This window comes from Anser brachyrhynchus (genome assembly GCF_964034855.1).
Source record: "Anser brachyrhynchus genome assembly, chromosome: 3".
Classification (NCBI taxonomy): Eukaryota; Metazoa; Chordata; class Aves; order Anseriformes; family Anatidae; genus Anser; species Anser brachyrhynchus.
The window spans coordinates 38,968,600-38,988,581 of NC_137696.1; the positions used below are offsets into that span (position 1 = coordinate 38,968,600).

The 19,982-nt window shown below is 39.1% G+C and overlaps 1 protein-coding gene across 9 annotated transcripts in view; it reads right to left on the minus strand.

Annotated features, from left to right (window-relative positions):
* BIRC6 (baculoviral IAP repeat containing 6) overlaps nt 1-19,982 on the minus strand; it is a 178,094-nt gene that overhangs the window by 152,538 nt on the left and 5,574 nt on the right. For all 9 annotated transcript variants that reach the window (XM_080588416.1, XM_080588413.1, XM_080588411.1 and 6 more), the window contains exons 2-9: nt 10,787-10,968; nt 7,873-8,010; nt 7,276-7,469; nt 5,194-5,305; nt 3,801-3,883; nt 2,420-2,642; nt 2,160-2,320; nt 56-114 (exon numbers count right to left, since the gene is read on the minus strand). In XM_080588416.1, the coding sequence (XP_080444542.1) occupies nt 56-114; nt 2,160-2,320; nt 2,420-2,642; nt 3,801-3,883; nt 5,194-5,305; nt 7,276-7,469; nt 7,873-8,010; nt 10,787-10,968 (1,152 nt within the window). The remainder of the gene's footprint in view (nt 1-55; nt 115-2,159; nt 2,321-2,419; nt 2,643-3,800; nt 3,884-5,193; nt 5,306-7,275; nt 7,470-7,872; nt 8,011-10,786; nt 10,969-19,982) is intronic.

A 19,982-nucleotide genomic window follows, 5' to 3' on the forward strand; every position in this document is an offset into this window, starting at 1 on the left:
AAAAACAATTTTCTTTCTGACCTCTGAACTACTATACAGAGCAAATATAACCCACCTGTCACAGATTCTGATCTGGAATGCTCTTCACTGTCCGAATCCTCCAGTAGGTCATCACTGAAAAAAAAAGTATGAATGACACCATGTACACTGTTGCTGCATTCCTATTTTTAAATAAATTTAAAAAAAAAGGTAAAAAGAATCAAATGTTGGTTATTATCCTGCGTTTCTTTTAGTCAGCATTGTATATCCATTGCTGAATGTCAGACACTAACATCATGATTTTTTTTCCTCAGTAACTGAGCCAGTAGACTGGCTTTCAATTTGCCTCATTCTACTATTGTATTCCCCGTAATTCAGACATAAATTGAATGAAAATAAAAGCCAGTTCTCAGAAATCTTTCAGACAAACCACAAAAGCAAACAAACATTCAATACTTAGAAAAAACGCCGACACCTTCTTCAAAAGTTGCTCAAAATAGTATCTGAAAGGTGGAGCTGCCAGACTGGTTTCCAATTCTACCAAGCAATTTTGTACCTAGCCCAGAAACTATCATGGTTCAGGGTAGTCCTGTTCCACTCACGTGTACTGACTTTCTCCCACAGCACAGCAGCCACCAACAACCATCCTATGAGCATTCATTCCATGGTTCAAAATACCTGAATAGATTTTGACTTCCTCAGAGCCCCTTCCTTAAAGAAACAGTATACAAAACACCACTTTGCTTTAAAAAAATACTACCAGATGAGTCATGTTTTCATAAAAGCAGTTTCTGGTCAAGATCCCTCTTGAAGAGAAACAGGCCATTCAGTAGTCCTAAGAATATATGAAGCTTTAACCCATCTGGCTTTCCTAATAGAAGAAAATGATTTGCTATTACGAGACCTTTTCATACAGAAAGTACAGCAGTGCCTTTGTACCTTCAGGTATAATAATTCTCAGTACCAGTCAGATTGCCACATTTCAACAAACCGGATGCTTTCTCCTCAGGCCCAAGAAAGAGAGTCTTTTTAAATTCAAACCTGATCAACCTTCACTTGAAGACAGCAATGATTCAATACTTCATCATCCAGCTTCCCCTTGGGTGGGAAAGTGATAGTAAACTTCATAAAGATTAAGTAGAGTGGAAGATGCTTAGTCTTGAGTAGCACCATTGTACTATCCATTAACCACCTATTCAAAATGGCTTAATTCTTTAACTCTCCAGGAGTTTACAGCCCTAAAGCTACAGTCAGAGCCTAAATTTCAGCAGCTGTTAGTAATGATTGGCTGCTAGGCCTACAGACAGCATCCTCTAATGCTGCCCACGTTTCTACATATGCTCTTCAAAACAGCAAGCTTCATATTTGCTCTTTAGTACTGTAGGAATCACACCAAACTTAAAAAAAATGTTTACTCCTGTGTGTGCAGCAGCACTGTTACTTTCTGATACTGATTTTTAAGAAGAAACATTCAGAAAAAAGAACCCACAAACACCTTTTGTCCTGAGATTTCCAATAATGATTCACTCTTTTCTTTGAGTTTTATTAATATGAGAAAGGAGTTTCCAGTATCATACTGTAAGAAGCATAAATTAAAGAATATTGCTTATTCTCACATGGAACTAAGTGTCAGCGCATACTCTAGCTTGTTTAAAAGCTTGTGACAGGACTGTCTCATCGTTTAGAGTCTGTATGCATGCGTTAAAAGTACAAATGAAAGCAATTCCTACCACATCCACATAATTTATTTTCAGAATGACATAAGCAGAAATTAAGGAGAAGCAATCAGGAAAAAAACACATTCTAAAAGCCTGCAAGTACCCTTTGCTTTCAAAACCTGAAATACATAATCCAAAATTCAAATGAAAAGCTGTTCCTGAACTTGTATTCCTTGCTCTCTTCTGTCTCTGGAACATCAGCACAGAGCAGCAGTAAGATTTGGTATCTCTATTAGTGGAGATTAAATAACTGAAACAGTGGGACTAAAATGGAACTAGCTTTAAAGATGGATTTTTTTTTTCAAGTTTTGAACTGTGTACAGACATATAAGGATTAAAAAAAAAAAAACTCCATAAAAAAAAACATACTGATCTTATATTTCACAAAACATGACTTAACTGAACAACATTTACCATTTACAAAGCAGAATTTCTCACTGCTAATTTTTTAGAGTGGCATACCTGTCTCCTTCTAATTTTGGTATATCTGAGCAGCTAGATGAATCTTCTAGCCATGCTAGTGTTGGTCTCCTTGAGTCAACCCCTGAGCTCTGTTCTCCTGATAACATAAGTTGCTGCACAATAGCTGGATCATATGCATTGATCTCAAATTTTAAGTGGACCTGAGAAACAACAACAAAAAGCAGAAGAGATCTTTGATGTGTATCAGGACATGCTTAATCACAAGTAATCAGTTAATAAAAATTAGTTATATTGTATACCTTCATAAGTTTGGAAACATCCCATATGCAGATCTTTCCTCGCTTTGTTGCAGCAGCTAGAAAATGAGGGCAACTTCCAGACCCAAAGCAGGCTATTCTGTCAGTGCCATCTGTGCAGGGAAATTGTGCTGGACTTGTTGCCAGTGTGACTGAAAGAGGTACATTCTGAGTGTGCTCACCCTTGACAAACGGGCAGTTTGGGGAATGTCTCTCATGTTCAGACCTTTTCATATTAAAAACAAAACATATCAAAATTGATTTCTTACTTTGAAAAACATACACTTCATATACAAACTCAGCCCTTGAAGCCCTGTAACTGAACCATTTGAACCGTTTTGTAGTCAAATATATAAGAAATTCACTAAAACATTTTTCCCTGCTATTTCTTAATAGCAAACTGTATCAAAGCCACTGGTCTTTGTGTCTGGGTAGTCACATTCAAATGGAAGAATCTGTCCCATAAAAATCATACATCTGTCCTAAAAATCATACATCAAAAAAAAACTTCTACAGACAGTAGTTCGTCACATTACCATGAATTAAAAAAAAAAAGCATACATTAGAATTCCAATACCATGAGGTATTATTATAAGTAGCCTTAATAAGAAGCTGCAATATCCCATTTTTATTTCTATACCCACACAAAAATTGAAATTGAAAACAGCCCTAAATGACACATTGACCTAGAAGCATAAAGAACACAACAAACTTCTAACCTTGATATATAATGAAGCAGAGACAGGACAAAGAGCAATTACACTACTATAAAATGTCTGGAAATTAACAAGGAAAAGGAGATGGCAACTGTGAAACATCATGTTAATAAGGAAAGTTTCCAACAAGTCAGGAATCTGATGCGCTGAAATAATGATTATAAATTACCAAATAGCCATGACAAAAATTACATTAAGGTCCCTTTTAAATCAATATAAGGTCCTGTATTTCTGTCAATATGCACCATTCTAGCTGATTCAGGAAACTAGTAATGGAGCTTACAACTTTATGTAAAAGGCAAATACGTACTGCATGGTTGCTGCAGTTTAAGAACTTGTGTTCTTTTCACAGTTGTACAGAAGACTGGATTTAGAACCATACAAAGCAACGTTGGCTGCCATCTTTGTCACAAAAAAAATTTAAATGAAATAGCAAACTAGAATTAAGAAATTTAACTGCAATTTCTTGGGTTTTCGTACCATACAGAAGTTTGACGTAGCACAATAAAGTATTTTGTGATTAGTCCCATGAAATCATTCTGGAAATCCATTCACATCAGTGTAACTTCCTAAACTCAGAAATCCTATCAAGATATGCAGACCTTTGTCCTCCAGATTTCTAACATCTTCAACATAAACCTGTCTACTTCAAATATTATTGAACTTACCAAGGTTCATCTGTAGGCTCCCAGCATACCAAACACACACTACAGGTAAAGCACATGGCTCTGTCATCTCCTGATGAAGCAGGCTACAAAAATAAGAAGGAACACTTGAAATTCATACAGCTATATAACACAAAACACTAGCTAGGTAATCAAGTCCACTCCTTCTTCTAGTGGCATAGCAAAGCACAACATCAAATGTATAAAAGGACAAAAATTACATAAAGTGGAAATATTTCACATAAAAAATTTTGATACACAACATTTCTACAGAAGAGATCCAGAAACAACACCTGTCCAAGCCATTGATTAAAAGCCACACAGAAATAGATGAGAACACAAGTGAACAGCTTCACTATTAAGACATTTTTTTCTTTGGAGAAAACTCATAACGTTCAAAAATTCTGCTGAGCTTCAAAATTTTAACTGTACATTTGCATGCTTGTAAAAATACAAGTTGAAAAAACATTTCCTATTATGTCTTCAATCTGCTGAAATATAAAGCATTCGATATCACTCCTCTGCAAAGATGGTTGTTACAAGCTGAAGTGACAGAGGAAAAGAATAGAATTTTCCATTCTCTTAAAACTTAGCATTTTCATGACTACTTTTCAAGTCACTGAGATACACTTGGGAACATGCAGATATAATTCTAACATTTTTTTCCTGTATCTTCCCTCCTGAACATGCTCTTTTCAAAAGCACTTCAGAAAAACATTATCCATTTGCACCTATCAAATGTTGCGGATGACATAATAAGACAGACAATATGGATGTCAAACAACATGCACTACGTAAATCCATACCATACATAAGTATTTAACACATTTTTTATATACGTGAAAATAACCTCAGAAAATGAAAAAAATGAATAGGAAAGAGTAGTGGAGTAAAATGTTGAGGCTGTAGTATTCAGTAAGCTCAGTAATTTAGTAATGTGATCTAGGACTGCTGTTTGTTACAATATAGTTTTCTTTAAGTCCCCCTGGGAAAATGTAGTTAAAAAAATCTCTGATGTCGGGCTTATTGCTTTTTCTGCTTCACTTGTATTGTAAAAAGCAAGAATATTTACTCAACAATCTCATGAGGAGAAAAAGAGATGCTGTGTAACTACCAAGTTCATCTTTATTGTTGTTATTTAACTCAGATTTATCTGATACTTATGAGCTTTTTATATGCTTAAGTTAGAACAACGTTTTCTGTGATCTATACAAGAAAGAAGCAACCTCAAGGCATGAAAATATGGAACAGCATGAAAAAAAGAGCTGAATGACATTTTTTTCATTATGCTTTCTGAATTATTTTGGAAATCCATTAAGGAAAAAAAATAAAGTACTTTTCTCCTCCCCAAATCGTCACTTAGGAGACAAACACTAAGAACAACAAAACCTTTTACCTGGTGATAGAACCCAGCTTGAGCCATAGGATCTGGCTGTGCCCACCTATAACCCACATGAGGCCATGACGTGAAAGTCTCCCTTCTGTTAGCTTCACTATACATCAAAGACCTAGAAAGGCAAAAAAAACCTACATTATCCAAAACTGCCAGTCAGAATAACTAAACAAAAACCAACAAAGTAAACTAATTATGAGACATTTTCAATGCTTTAGCAACTGTTAGAAATAACACAGGTAGGTGCCTGAAGTGCCTCAGCAAAAGACCAAAAGCAGTACACAACAACCCAGAGGCCTTAAAAGTGGAATAAACAAAATAAGCTCCTGTGTAACTTACTTGGCCTAACTGCCACAAAGCATCAAATATCCAGAGTTTCTCTGCATTTAAGGAAGATTAAGAATCTAGCCTAACAGAACTCCTAGAAAATGTGTTGGTTTTTTTTTCTATTTTTTTCTCATTTTTTAAATGATGACTACTGTAGAAATTTGGGTTTATCAACTGAACAGGTAAGAAAATACATATTTTAAAATACCCCAAAGGGATATTTTAAGCTTGACTGAATACACGCAGTACAAACTTCCCAATGTTTGTCACTCACTGCATATTGTAATATTTGAAAATTACAGACTATTTAATCACAAAATCTGAAATCCTCTGTAAATGCAACACCTACAAGGAAAATAAGCACCATTTTTCCCCACCTTCCCTGTTTAATTTCAGTGCATATCTCTCATCTGAAATAGCACATAAGAAACAGCTATCATCTTTTGGTTTTCCTTGACTGAAGTTCTCCAGTATCAACCCATAATTCACCATCCTGCACAGAAAGGTACATATGGCTGGAAGAACTAACACTGTTCGATGGAAAAGTGCCTCACTTCTTGCTTCTTCCCCTCAGTGCCAAGAGTTTCTTGCTGCCTTGCAAGAGAATGGATATATGAAACATTTCCCACCAAGGAAGTAAACTACTCTTTTAACACCCATTAAAGGGGTGTCGTAAGCTGACATTAAACCGTCTTCACAAACTGACCTCAGAGAGCTCTAACCAACAATACAATATGGCAAGGTAAAGGTAGACCTGGAGGTTTGGGGGGGGAGGTAAGAGATGCAATCACACATTTTTTTTCTTAATTATTTGAACTGTAACATATAATGATATACTTGCAAAATAGTATTTACATAGAAACTTTCAAGAAGGCATTCATTTATAGACTTTGAAGATTTATCAGTATTCTAACTAGTCTCAGCTTATGAAGGTTAAAATAGTAGGTTACTCACTTACTTACACAATATCACTTGGATCAGAAAGAGATGAAGCAACAGTCTATGAGGTAAATTTTCTCTGATCCCAAACACATAGCAGGTGACTAGAGAGTTCAGAAGTTGCATTTACACTCAAAGGTAACAAATTCCTAAACTTTATCCTCTAAAACACAAAGCAAGGGCATAACTCCTTCCTGCATGAAGGAAAAGGAATTGATTTCATGATGTAGCATAGTGTGTATGCTCTAACTTTGGTAGACAAATGTGTGCACTCTGTGTTCAAAAGAGGCATACATCAGCTCTTAAAGCCATGCAGTTTCTGAATATCTTAACATTGCAGCCTCCTAAGGTTTATAATACTAGCTTACATACAGCCAGTAACTCCAGTAACTAGTCACGTGCACTATGCTGTCCAGCAACAACCATAACTAAACATTATGAAGAATAAAACATGGATGAACACAACATATTAACATGTTATATATAGTACCACCTGGGGACCTTAACTTCGGGCTGCATATGTCACCTTTCTGAACATGTATTTTGGGATTAAGAACAAAATGAATTCATCTGACGTGCACTCAAGTCAGAATCCAAACATAAGCCTTCTGGTACTCAAAGGTTTCTCTAAGTTTAGTAATAGGTACAGTGCGTTTTGCATTAAACAGTTGATTAGCTGTATGTGTAAGAGCAAGAACATACAGAGCAGGACTAATTCTTCTTCTTTTTTTTTTTTCCTTTCAGCAAATAAGGTAATTTTGGAGCTTATTCTGATCCAACTAAGGGGTCAAATTCATCATTTATTTTGTCTTAACGTACCTGTCCACAGATCGACCAGGTCCCACACCAAGTTCTGGTCGTGCGCTGGGTAAGAGGTAAGATAACCTATCCATCACAGAGGATGCTACAGGTAAGGCAGCAATATTTTGATTTATCTTCTTGAGTTCATTTACAATGGCACTGGCGACAGACTTCAAAACGTGATGAGGAAGGTGGAACGTAACCGTTGCCCACTAAATTAAGGGGAAAAAAAAGTGCCCAGGTAAATATATTTTAAGATTTTAACATCTACACAACAAATAGTTCACAAAGGTGTCAAAAGCAAAAACAAATGCACGTATTGCATTCTTTCATGATTTCAATTGCTTTAAGTAATACAAGAACAGACACACAAAAGCAGCATGGACATAATACAAGGAAATTTAGTGTCTTCAAAATGTTAAGCTTAGTACCCTGTTAGTTTCTTGCTTAATAAGTAAAATTTCACTCAGAAGAACTAAGGAACACATAATACATTTCATCCTCTCCAAAATAAATCCATTGCACTAATTCAAGCACTCTGTATGCTTCGATAATGGTATGCAAGCAAATTTGAGTTGGGAATCCATGCTAGACAGTAGGAAAACAAATTCTCACCTTTGCAACTTTATGATTTGCTGCTGTTTCATGTGAGGTATTTTTTAAACCATCCTTCAGTTGTGTGATGAATAAGTCATATCCCTCTGTGCTAGAAACATCTACTTTTTCTATGCAAGCAGATAACAGCTGCTGAGCCTAAAATGCAGATGTGCAAGAGCAGTTAGCACCCACGTTGAATAGCTACAGACGAGAACTACAACTGTTTTGTTATTCTGGGAAATGCACTTTGGCACACCTAGTTTGGTGTATGTTATATCAGCATAATCCCATAGAAGACCCAAAGTTGAGCAAGTAGTTCCAGATTTTAGTTTGTAGCCCAACCAATGGATAAATATCTGCAGTAATTTCAGTAATTATTGCAAGTTCCCTCAGGTACTGTATTACCAAATGTTAAACAAGTCAGTTACATAAACAATTAATACATCACATATGAAAGCCAAGCAAAATAAAATCACGTATTACCCAGGGCTTTTCATTCAGAATGATTCATTCACTTTCAGGGACAAAAAATGAGTCCACAAGTTTTGACATTTTTCTGAGTATCTTTATATATAAAGAAAAGTAACAGATGATACAGAGCAAAACAACACTGTAACAAAATTATCATAAATTACTTACAATGCTAGTATAATAAACTAAGTTGGAAAATGAGCCAGAAAGAAATTGGCTGGTTTTGAAATCTAGAGAACTTTTACAACTCAGAACTAATTGAACTAGAAAAGAACACTGTAAACATCCACTTATACAACTTCTTTTTCTTCCATGTCCCATTTGTTTTTGGTTTGCCCCACCGAGCGTTAGTTTCATGTCCACAGGTAAGATTTAAAGGTACACCTTTTGTGCCAAGCACAGAGCATTCTGTACCCGTTGCTAAGTAGGCTACATCTGAAAAACAGTCAGGAACTGCTCCAAACAGAATGGCCAAATGGCCGCTTGGCTACAAGCTTGTGGAGCTCAGGGGAGAAGAGCAGAATAAGGCCACTCAGCCCCCTTGCTAAGCCTGTGTCCGTTCCTCAGATTTCCATGAAAGTATTATGTACATCTCATACTTCACAAATCTCTCACAGAAGATAGAAGGTCAACAGATGAACTGTAAAAGTTGATAATTTTACAGTGTTCTAGGGAGAAGTAAAAACAGCATAAAGGCAATACCACAACTTGTCAATGTCGCCTATTAGAAATGCACACACAACGCATTGCATCACCAGCAGACCGATCTTAAAGAGCAAAGATTTGCAGAGAAGTTCTAGACTAACAAAAAATAAAGACTCTTGCTTGGATAAAGGTTCTTAACCTTCCTGTGATGAAAGAATTGGACTGATGCATTTGAATGATGTTTAATATCGGCTAAAACTTTCTGAGGTCCACATAACTCCTGTTTACAATTAAAAGTAAGATCTGAAGACTGCTAATAAAATTCCTCCCACCTTACCAATTTGGTCCTCACCTCTCCCAGCCTGTTCCTACCAAACTATAATATTTTCCAATTTCTCTCTACAGCAAGGACCTTTACAGAGAAATGCTACTATCTTAACCCTGAAATAAGGGCCTGCAATTGTTTCTTTAAAAACAAAAGAATCTTTAGCTAAAACTGATACAAACATAGTTGGTATTAAACGGTGAGACTACAAACCAATGACAGCAAAACTTAGAAAGGAAATGCTGACCTGTCAGCCTCTTCCTATTTAGCCACACACACCGAGATTTCGTAGGTAACCACAAAGGGTCTAAAATTGATGCCAGTGGCAGCAAATGTGAGGAACCTGAAAAGGTCTCTGCAGAAACCTCTGTGAAGTAACAGTTTATTGCTATTACTCCTACTAAGCACCTATTATTCAATACTCCAAGAGCATAAAAATGTCTGAAATCATTGCACAGGCTAAGTTTTTGTTGCTAGTGCATCACTCAGTAAAAATTTATCCCGTCCCAAATTGGAAATTGTGCTTTTCACAAAGTGCTTTAAAGATTCAGAATCCGGATCCAGTAGTCCAGGTTTTTTTCTTGGTTTTCTTTTTCTCTTTTTTTTTTTTTTTTGGACTGTATGTACTAGTCTTAATATTAGCATTGGCAGATGCTCTATGCTCTTCCCAAAGAAAGAATTCGTCTTGCTTATAATTTGAATTGTTGCACAGACCTACATCCCTTCTCTATTACACAGGTGAACGCTACTTTTCTCATCACCAAAGGCCTTATTAGCTATCTTGTATTAGGTAACATAATATTAATGTACATACGACCTCAGCTAATAAACACTTCACTAGCTGAAATTAAACCAAGCAACAAACCTGAGCAATACACCTAAGGGAAAATGTATCACTGTAAGGGAATCAAACGGATACTACATGGTTGGTTATATTGTCTCAAACCAGGTAGAATCACAAAGAATGTTACTACAGCTGTAGGGGTGCAAACATTAAAGGGAAAACCATTTTTCAGGGAAAAAAAGTGTTTTGTTTTTTTCACATCAGGCCAACTGACCTAATTAGAGAAATTAAATTCCAACATTAACTTTTCACATGTACCAACATCATATTAACTGCTCTTTTAATTGACATTTTTTCCCTGAAAGCCTGTATAAAAAACAATCAAAAAAGACCAAGGATGCTAGCAGCCCAGACCAACTTTTAGAAGAGCATATACCATACATAAGCACTGACAATGCTCTGGAAACGAGTCCTTATTTCCAATCACTAAAGTTCCTTTGTTTGAAATAATGTGCTCCTGATGAGGCAAGGCATCATTTGTCTGAGATAGGAATAACCACAAGAAGCTATTGCTCTGTGATGGCCAATAGCTAAAAACCTTAACCATTACACACTGTTACTAGCACACTAGAAACTCAGGGACAAACATATGGTTTCAGTATTTCTGACAGAGTTATTTACATACTTTTTTTTCTCCTGTATCTTACCTCTGTAACTGGCAATTCAAGCTGAACCACGTCATCTTGTTTTGAAACAGGTGTTTGCAGAGCTGTGTCTAACAATAAGATGCCATTGAGATCTTTCCTACATCCTACTGCATAATCGTCCACAAAGATCACTTTATCCACAGCAGAAATATACTGACATTTCACCCGTCCACCTGGTTTAGCTGTAAAGCGAAAGACAAAAAAAAAGGTCTTATTAGAAAACAGCTTTTATAAGAGACCTATAATATCTGTTCTGGAAAGTAATGTAACGCTCAAGCAAAACCTCTGCCTCCCAAGATAATCAAAACTAGCATATTAGCTACTACAACACCTTTCATCAAAGCTTCACCCTGTCTCCACCTGTACATCGTCAGAGACACAAGACAGATGTGTTCTTCAAGACGTTAAGGTAGTTTATTTCTGCTCTGCACTGCACGCACGATGCCAGGGAGAGGTCAGCGATGTCTGCCGGGGGTGGCTGTCAGCAGATGTAAACAGAGGCTGTGGCAATGGGCACGAGCCCAAATGTTTAAACACTTGATGCTATCATGTGTCTAAGGCTGGCTGGATTGTAAAACTAAAGCTATGTAATACGCTACCTGTGTAGAAAGCAAAGTGCGTAAATTCATTGAAAATGTAAGCTACTGCTACATAAGCAGGCTGTAGGCATGTTAAAAGCACAGAGACACACCATGCAAAGGGCAAATCTGAAACCTCTGGATGGGCAACATAAGAGCTCTTCGTGTTGCACAGGAACAGGAGTTTCCTTAAATTTTGCGTTAGGCAAGTCCTGTCCCTGTTCTCTTTCTTCAGGCACTAGATGCTGTTTTTATTACAAATAATGAAAAAAACATAATTTTGGTAGGCAGCATCCAGATAAAGACAACTACAACCCGAAATTCTTTCATCTTCACGCTCTGATACAGATAAACAGAAATTAAACCTTCTCAAATGGAGGAAACATAAATCTGACCACACTGCATTTGTGGCATCCTCTCTCCAAAACAGTGCAAGAATAAATGTCAGCTGCCCCCGTCACCAAATTTTCTGAAACAATGACTCATGCATACTCAAAATATAGGACACAAAATACAGGCCTTTGTCTGCGTGAAGTATACTCAGTTGTAAGCATTGCTATAGAAGTCAGAAACACTTGAAGAGCCACAGAATCACTCGATAGCTGAGAAGCAGTTGGTCCTACCTCACCTTTAAAAGAGGGTCCTTTTGGCAATAGGCTGGCATTCCTCGCCCAAGAATTTCTACAGACAACAGAGCTGCAGGCAAGGAAGTCCTTCTACAGAAAAATAATGGTTTCTACAAAAACTCAAATTTAAGTTTTAACTTCTTTACAAATACTAGTCTTAACGATGTACTGGGAAGTATTATATAATTAAATGAAAAGTATCTGCCCTAAATGAGAAACCTTCGTAGATTAACACAGAGTTTGCAGTCTGTTCATTGTTATCCACGTGCCAGATCACGACAGATCACAACAGGACACTTTCTTTAACCCATCACTTCTCTCCTCTTCTTTTCAGAGAAGATGAGAAAAGCAGCTCACTTTTTCAGGCAGTGCCAACAGCACAACCACTTCTGATTTCCTGTCAACCACAGGAGTATGGTCGTGCTCTACGAGCATGAGTTAAGCAGCCTGTAGGAGCCCTGGTCCCATATGGCTTTTAAGGCTAGATTTGTTTTATTCTTAAACCATTTTTGCAGAGAAGATAAAGAAATCTCCTGTCTGAACCACCAACTGGCTAACAAATACCCTCTGTGTAAGCAGTCCCAATTTTACAAGACAATGAAGATTACTTATGAGGCAGACAACACACCTAATCAACACGCTATTTTTACTGTTATGAAACAAAGCAAAACTTTCTAACTACAGCCCAAGTCCCAACAGCTGTGATTCTCAAAGGGCTTCCGAATACTTTGGTTATTTACATGCCAGAAAGACTTTGGCTAAACTATCTCTAGAACGTTATTTACGGTTGGCAGCTGCATTTTATTTGAAGCACGTAAACCCCAAACAAGCTACGTTAATCTAAGCCTAAGAAACTTCAAGGAAACGATGCCATCGGTGTTTAGCATTGTTCCAAAAGTCAGGGAAACACATTCTGCAGTCATCTGGCTTACAACGTGAGTAGCCTCTAAACTGTTGTACAACTCTGCTTTTCAGCCTTAGCACAAGCAGATCACAGTTCCTCCCAACACCTCTGGCTTAGCTGTCTAGGATTAAAACCACCACAAATCACAAAGAATATGTTAAGCTTTTTGTCAGTTCCTTTAAGGAAACCTGGCTGCTAGCACACTGGAAGTGAGATCCCAACAGCACGTTAAGTTACGGTATGTCACCTACAGCAGCATTAGAGCCAGTGACCTGAAGAGCTGAAACCAAAGCAAACAAACAACAGATTGCAGAAATGAAGAATTTGAGAAAGGGAACATTCCCCTCCACCTTCCTTGTGTCACACAGTACAGAACAGAGACCTGCAATTTCCTGTGCTCAAAAATCTGACCTGAGAAAAAAATCTATTACAGAAAACCAGCTTGTCTGTAGGATACATAAAGATCTAAGCAACTTCTATTGTGCCCCCTTGTTTGCAGGCATTATGATGAACCAAACCAAATTTGGCCTTGCTTTTCAAGGAGTAGAACTAAAAAGCTTCTCTCAATTTCTCTGCTTATAGAGAGTTAGCCCCAGTGAGGCTACAGCTCAAAAGAAAGTGGCTGTCACATGAACACACGTGGCCACCAACATGAAGAGATGCAGGTTACTGTTGAAAGTAACACCTTTTGACTTCTCTAATATTGCAAAAAAAAAAAAAAAGTCAAGCCATCTTTAAGACTGCTAGCCAGGAATGGCACTAAAACATACAACAGTTAGTAATTCTCTTGACAGGACGCTCCCAATGCACAGCACGCAAAAATAAATAAATAAATAAATAAGCAAAACACAAATAATGTCTAAGTTACAGCCAAGTAGGACTTAATCTACAGCTATAAAGTGAGAGCATGCATGCATCATAGCACTGATTTCATAATGCCAAGATCCAAGGCCAACCACCTACAGGAACATCCATCACTTCTACCTATGGATGCAGCAAGGCCTTTCGACTGGGAACTCCAAGTAATATTTCTGGAGAAATACAACTCCTGTCAGCTCAGCAAAACACACTTTATGTGCACCGATAACATTTTTTCCACTTCCAATCTAAACTAAAACACCCAAACAAGATCCCAGCACCCCCTTCAAAATACTGCAGCCATGGGAATCAAACACATAAAGGTTCAGAGTTCAAAAGCTTTGCCTGTCCTTTTAACTTTGCATCATTAGATTTGAATATCTCAAGCTATTTAAAGGCAAGAGAATCCAAAAACTCAAGGGAAGAGAATGGTACAACTGCAGAAGTCCTTAAAATTTACTATAAGAATTAAAAACAAAACTTTATTTTCCCCTTTGTATCGTCAAGCGTAGATGTAAAGCTTTAAGTTTAGGAGATATTATCACTCATGGTAATAGGCTGTGTGAAACTCTCCTTCCACAAGCCAGGTTAACAGACAGTAAAACTATGCTGTCCTTTAGAGACAAATACGCTTCTTGCCACAACGCTGCTCAGCTACTTTTCACACATTTATCACACGTACCTAGGATTAAGAAATATATGTGTTATCACTTGTAATGATTTTTTTTTTACTGGGCAGGTGCCTTTCCTATTGCCTCTGTTTCACATTAAAAAAAAAAACAAAAAAAAACACCTGAACAATCCAGTTTGGAAGTACAGTATCTCACAGGCTACCTAAGTAACGCAAGTTCGCCAAGGCAAGTGTATCACAACATTTACAGGGTGCAGAAGTTCTACAATACAAATAGTAAACAAGTCTTACTTTTCACAAAAACTTGTTTTATCTGCAGAAAACTCTTTTGAACTAATACTATATAAAATCACAATTATGGATTAGATGCAAAGAGTAACATTTCACACAAAAGAGGACAAAAGACAAACCGCTGAAATCGTCTGGTTTAAAAAAAACAAACAAATTTGTCTCTGAAGTGCTCTACATCAGTGGCTCAGAAGGAAACAAAGACCTAGCACTTATGAACATTCGGGAACTCAGTAACGAGAAGATGGATGTGGCAGGACTAACCAGGCCCTGACTGCTCATCACCACCGAATTTAGCAGCTACAGATGCTCTCTTATTCCTCCTGCACCTTCAGTGCAGACTTCAGCAGAGCTCCGTACCTTCCAGGTCCAGCACCAGCCCGATTTTCTCCAAATGTCACCTCAGCAAAGCACTCTGCTGCCACCTTGGAGACGCCCCGTGGGCCCCTTCTTTCCCCAAACAAAAACATTCTTAAACCTGGGGAAAGGGTGGAAAGGAATCTACTGGACAGAAACAAGTTGAAGTTACCGTTTTAGACGAATGAAGTGGACATGCTTAAACCTCCTTCTTTCCTACATGAGCAACATTTTCACTTTTAAATTCCACCACTTACTTACACCTCTATCTGCCACATCACTGGGAATAGCAGTCCAAAATGAATGAACAAACCAAAAACACATTTAGAGCTGAAACAGGAAAAAAACACTAAAATTGATCTCTAGCAGCAGGAATGCTAAAGGAGGCAGAAACACCCAGCTCAGCATTGCCAAGTGCCTGCACTTTATTTGCAACTCCAGCATTTGCCAAAATTGGATTTCGTTAATCAAGAACAAGACAGACACGTGACTTACAGTTTATCTTTTCCTTTAGCTACAAGTAGGACAGAATTGTTTCAGTATCGGTTTCATTGTATGAGAGCTGGTTTTAATACTTCTTGTTAAAGGGGTGTAGGAAGATGTGTGACCTGGGCCAAAACATGGGAGGCTGTCACAGGAATATTAACTAGAGGTGTCTGATCAAGCAATTCATGACAGAAGTTAACACTTAAAAGCTTCCGGATGACAAACAAAACCCCACTGCGACAAGGCAGTTCACACCTCTCAACCGGTAGGCTTGCAGGCATGGTCCTCTTCTGCTCTGACCGAGTCACTGCTGAGCTCTGTGCCCACGCTCTTCATGTTGTTTCAGACCTCAGTCTAATGCTACTGCTGTCCTATTTACTACACAGAACGCAAGTGCTCACCGAATTTCGTGCCATTATACCTCAGAAATAATTATGAAAGATTTCACAAGGCAGTCTACGATCCTTCCTGCTAACTCAGGTAAGCTGTGAAAAGTTACGTCCCTGCAATTCTCCTGGAAACATGTCACTGGGGACAGCGTCCTTTTCGCAGTTTTTCTCCAAATAAAAACCATGATTTTCAGTAAAGATATATTTGGGAAATTTCAGGCAAGTTACACAGCATCCACATGGACTCAGAGACAGGCAAAGAACGCTTTGCAGTTCAGCACCAGGAAGTCCCCATGCTTCTAGAGCAGTTCCCATCACAGCATTTCATAACAAAACCGTTGCCAGCCGAAATTTTTACCACCAGTTCCTCTTTTTGTCACTAAAATGGCCAGAGGAGCTGAGTTCACCCATTACGTACCCTGCAGTCTCTAACAGGAGAAAACAGCTCCGGTTAAGGCACTTTTAAAGCTCCAGGTCTGTTTGGCAGGAGCAGGTCTAGCTGCTTTTTTCCCCTTTCTTTGTCCAAGTCCCAAAACTGTAAGGAGCTTCCGAAACACCAAGCTGGCGGACTGCTAGGCCTGAAGCTGGGAGTTAATGATTCAACATCAAGCTGGCAGACAGCTACGGGTGGCGTTCAGCAAAGGTTGATAGGGCTTGCTATCTCCATCGGTGACCTGGACGATGGAACAGAAGGCACCTTCAGCTCGACTGTGATGACCCCAAATGGGAGGAGAGAGGGAACCGAGGGCAACTGAGGCATTAGAAGGCAGGGCTGCCATTTAAACAGACCTCAAAGAGCCAAAGAAATGGCTTGACGGCGATCTCATGAACTTCAGCAAGGACAATGCAAGGTCTTACAGGTCTAAACTCGCCACACAAGGGATCACGGGGGCAAACATTAGTAGCTCTGCTCAACAGTTTTGAAAGCACATGCTGAATACCACGTCCAGCTTTGGCCCCCCAGCTGAGACAGCACACCCAAGAGCCCAGTGCAGGGGCTCTTGAAGGCAGCTGGGGAGCTGGAGCACAGCACACGCAAAGGAAGGCTGAGGGAACCGCGCTTGCTTAGCCAGTAGACAAAGAGGTTTAGAGGAAATCTAACAGCAGTCTTCCATTGCTGGAGGAGCAGTTCAACAGTAAGGTTGGAGTACTGAATACCGAATGGAGTAGCTTTCTCTTTATGACACTGCTTTTGTGGAAAGATAACTCTGTACACAGGAGTAACCAAACTGAATCGGAGGAAGGATGCACATTTTATCCAAGACAGTGCTCTAAATGAAATGCTTAGTAAATAATTTAAGAAAAGGTATACATACAACATGTTCTTTGGCCAATACCGCTGTGATTCCACCTAAATACCTAGCATCCACAATCGTCTGTAGCCAAGAGTTGCATGTTGTACTGTTTCTAACGATTGGTTTAAATTGGGCACCTAATCATTTCTTTTGGTGCCCCCCAGATCATACTGGAAGAGACAATTCAATCCAAACTTACGTTTTCCACAAATCCAGAACTTTGAAAACCTCTCTCACACTCTCACCTTCCCACCTCCAACTCCCATCACCTTTTTTGGGTTGAATATTCACTGTCTTGCATACATAACCCACTGCATGCCTTACAATTGAAGTTCTGTTATACGCCTTTTGAGTGAAAATATCAAAATTGCACATGTGACAGCACTGAAATGCACTTATATTCTCAGACTGGTTTTTGTTGACTTCTCCAGTAATTGCTTATATGATCGCTGCTGAGCATTTAGCTGGCATTTCATATTTCTAGCGCAAGTGCAAGATCTCATTCTGTCATTATGAGTCAGTTCAGAGTCCAGTACACCAGGCTCCAGCTCCACTGAATTCTTATGAGGACTTCAAATTAATTAAATGCATTCTCACAGGAGTTCTTCTCCTGATAACTGCTTCCATATAAGAAAGCTGAAGTAGAACAGGCTAGATCCATTAGCGTTTAAGCTATATTTACAAGTGGAAGTATTCTTTAGGATGAAATTTCAAATGCTACGTAAGAACTGGCAAAAATGAAGGAACTTGTACATTTAAGACAACTATTTGCAGCATAAGGATATTTGAACATGGTGACTAAACAAGTTGAACTTCAGTGTCACTGTAAGGGGGCATTCCCAAAGGTTAACTTAAGCCTTGGAAGACTGGTCTTGCCATGCTCCTTCAATGGGAAGCAAGTTCCTCCAAAAGTTCAGAGTACGGCCTTCTCCTGTGTTATTACCTGGAGAGGAAACCTAGGATTGTTTGTTAATTCTGGCTTACAAAAGCTACAGAAAGCTGAGCAGAAAAAAATCCACTATTAAAAGGAAGCCTATCTAGCAGTATCGGGTGCCACCATTTACAACACAACATGGATCTAGGATTCAGTAGAAGAGAGGTCAATTGAATCTACCACAACATTTCTCCACAACACCCGAAGTTCCTTCTGGCTCTCCAATAAAACCTTCCCTATCTTCCCAGCACTGCTTCCCTGCCATCTGCCCAGCTTCCTAATTCCCTAACCTTTCCCAACTCTTTCCCGCTGTTACCCAGCCACTTCATTGCATTTCTCCGTCCCATCCCACACCCTCCCAGCTTGACCTTTCTTTAAGCAGTTTTTCCTGCCAGTTTCTGTAGCCTGTTGCCCGGTGAACAGTTTATCAAACTCTTCTTCTACAGCTGCCAAATGCTCAGCTGGGACCTTGGTTGCTTCACTCAGGTCAGGGAAGTGCAGCGGACCGAACAGCTCTCCCTCCACCAGCTGCAGAGCAGACCAAAGCACCGCCTGGCCAGCAGCATGCTGTGCAAGCCTTCACTAACCTGCACTGGAGGTGGGATGCACGTTTCCATGAATGATACTAACATTCAAGACTACTTACCTGATAAGCATATTCCCTCCTCCTCCAAGTAACACACAAAAAATATCAGTAAAATGCTCACCGAAAAGCCTTAGCAGATACCCCAAGACATTTTTAAGCATAATGATCTTTATAATTATGTGACAGGTAAGCTGTTATTTCCGTAATTTTACACTTTTAATCTAGGCAGTAAAACAAAGGCTGGCCTTTTTCCCCCTTCTCGTGCATCATCCTTATCAGCGGAGTGCTCTTTCCCCTAACACACATGCAAATCTTCAAACAATGTTTTGCTTATACCAGACTTCCCGTCTGCTTTTTGACTAGCGGTGTGCACCGGGGCCTTACCAAATCCTGACAGCCTTCCCACGGACAAGGCAGCAAAGGCATCAGGCCAATACCAAACCCAACATTTGACTCCACCGAACCCAAAAGAAGCTGCAAGCGTTGGTATCCACAAGCACACCACAAATGGAAGAGCAGAGGGCAACGGCTGCTCTTTCTGCAAGCGTCCACTTGGTGCTAGGCGCTCGTCTGGTGACGGCAAGCAGTCGCTGCAATTAAGGGAGCATTAACTATTTAAAGCACAGCTTTCTAACGGCAGAAAGCAATACTGGGGCATCACTTAAGCCCCATCAGGAAAACGAGCTGATCCACATGTAAATTTTTTATTTAAAACTACAGAACTGGTGAGCAGCTACAGATCCCAGGGGAACAGACGACACACAACGAGCTATCTCCTAACACGCCCGGGCACAGCATGATACACTCAAAGGTTGTCCCTGAGTCCGCATGGTTGTAAACCTTGTCTCCATTTCCAAGACATCCTAAAGAAGCATTTCTGAAGAACATCATACTGTTCAGAGAGAATTAAAGAATCCCTGTAACAGTGAGGGTAGACAGCTTTGCTTCCTGATTTGAAAGTAACTTGGAAAGAAAACCTGAACTAACAGGTCAACGCCACACACAAAAACCAGACACAATCATTGTTAAAAGATCAGCAGAAACAAAGACTGCATCTACAGTCTAGGACACATTTTTCTTATACTCTGTGTTATAAAATCCTTGATGTTTCGTATCACTACAGTTACGGACACCAATGCAACAGGAACCGTAAAAATATTGTTATAAGCTGTATTAGCAAGGACTCAGAAAGGTGTTCTTCTGAGCCAGTCAGCTGCTAGGCAGGACCAGTTTTAGTGCAGGAGAGTCTATCAGATCCAGATCA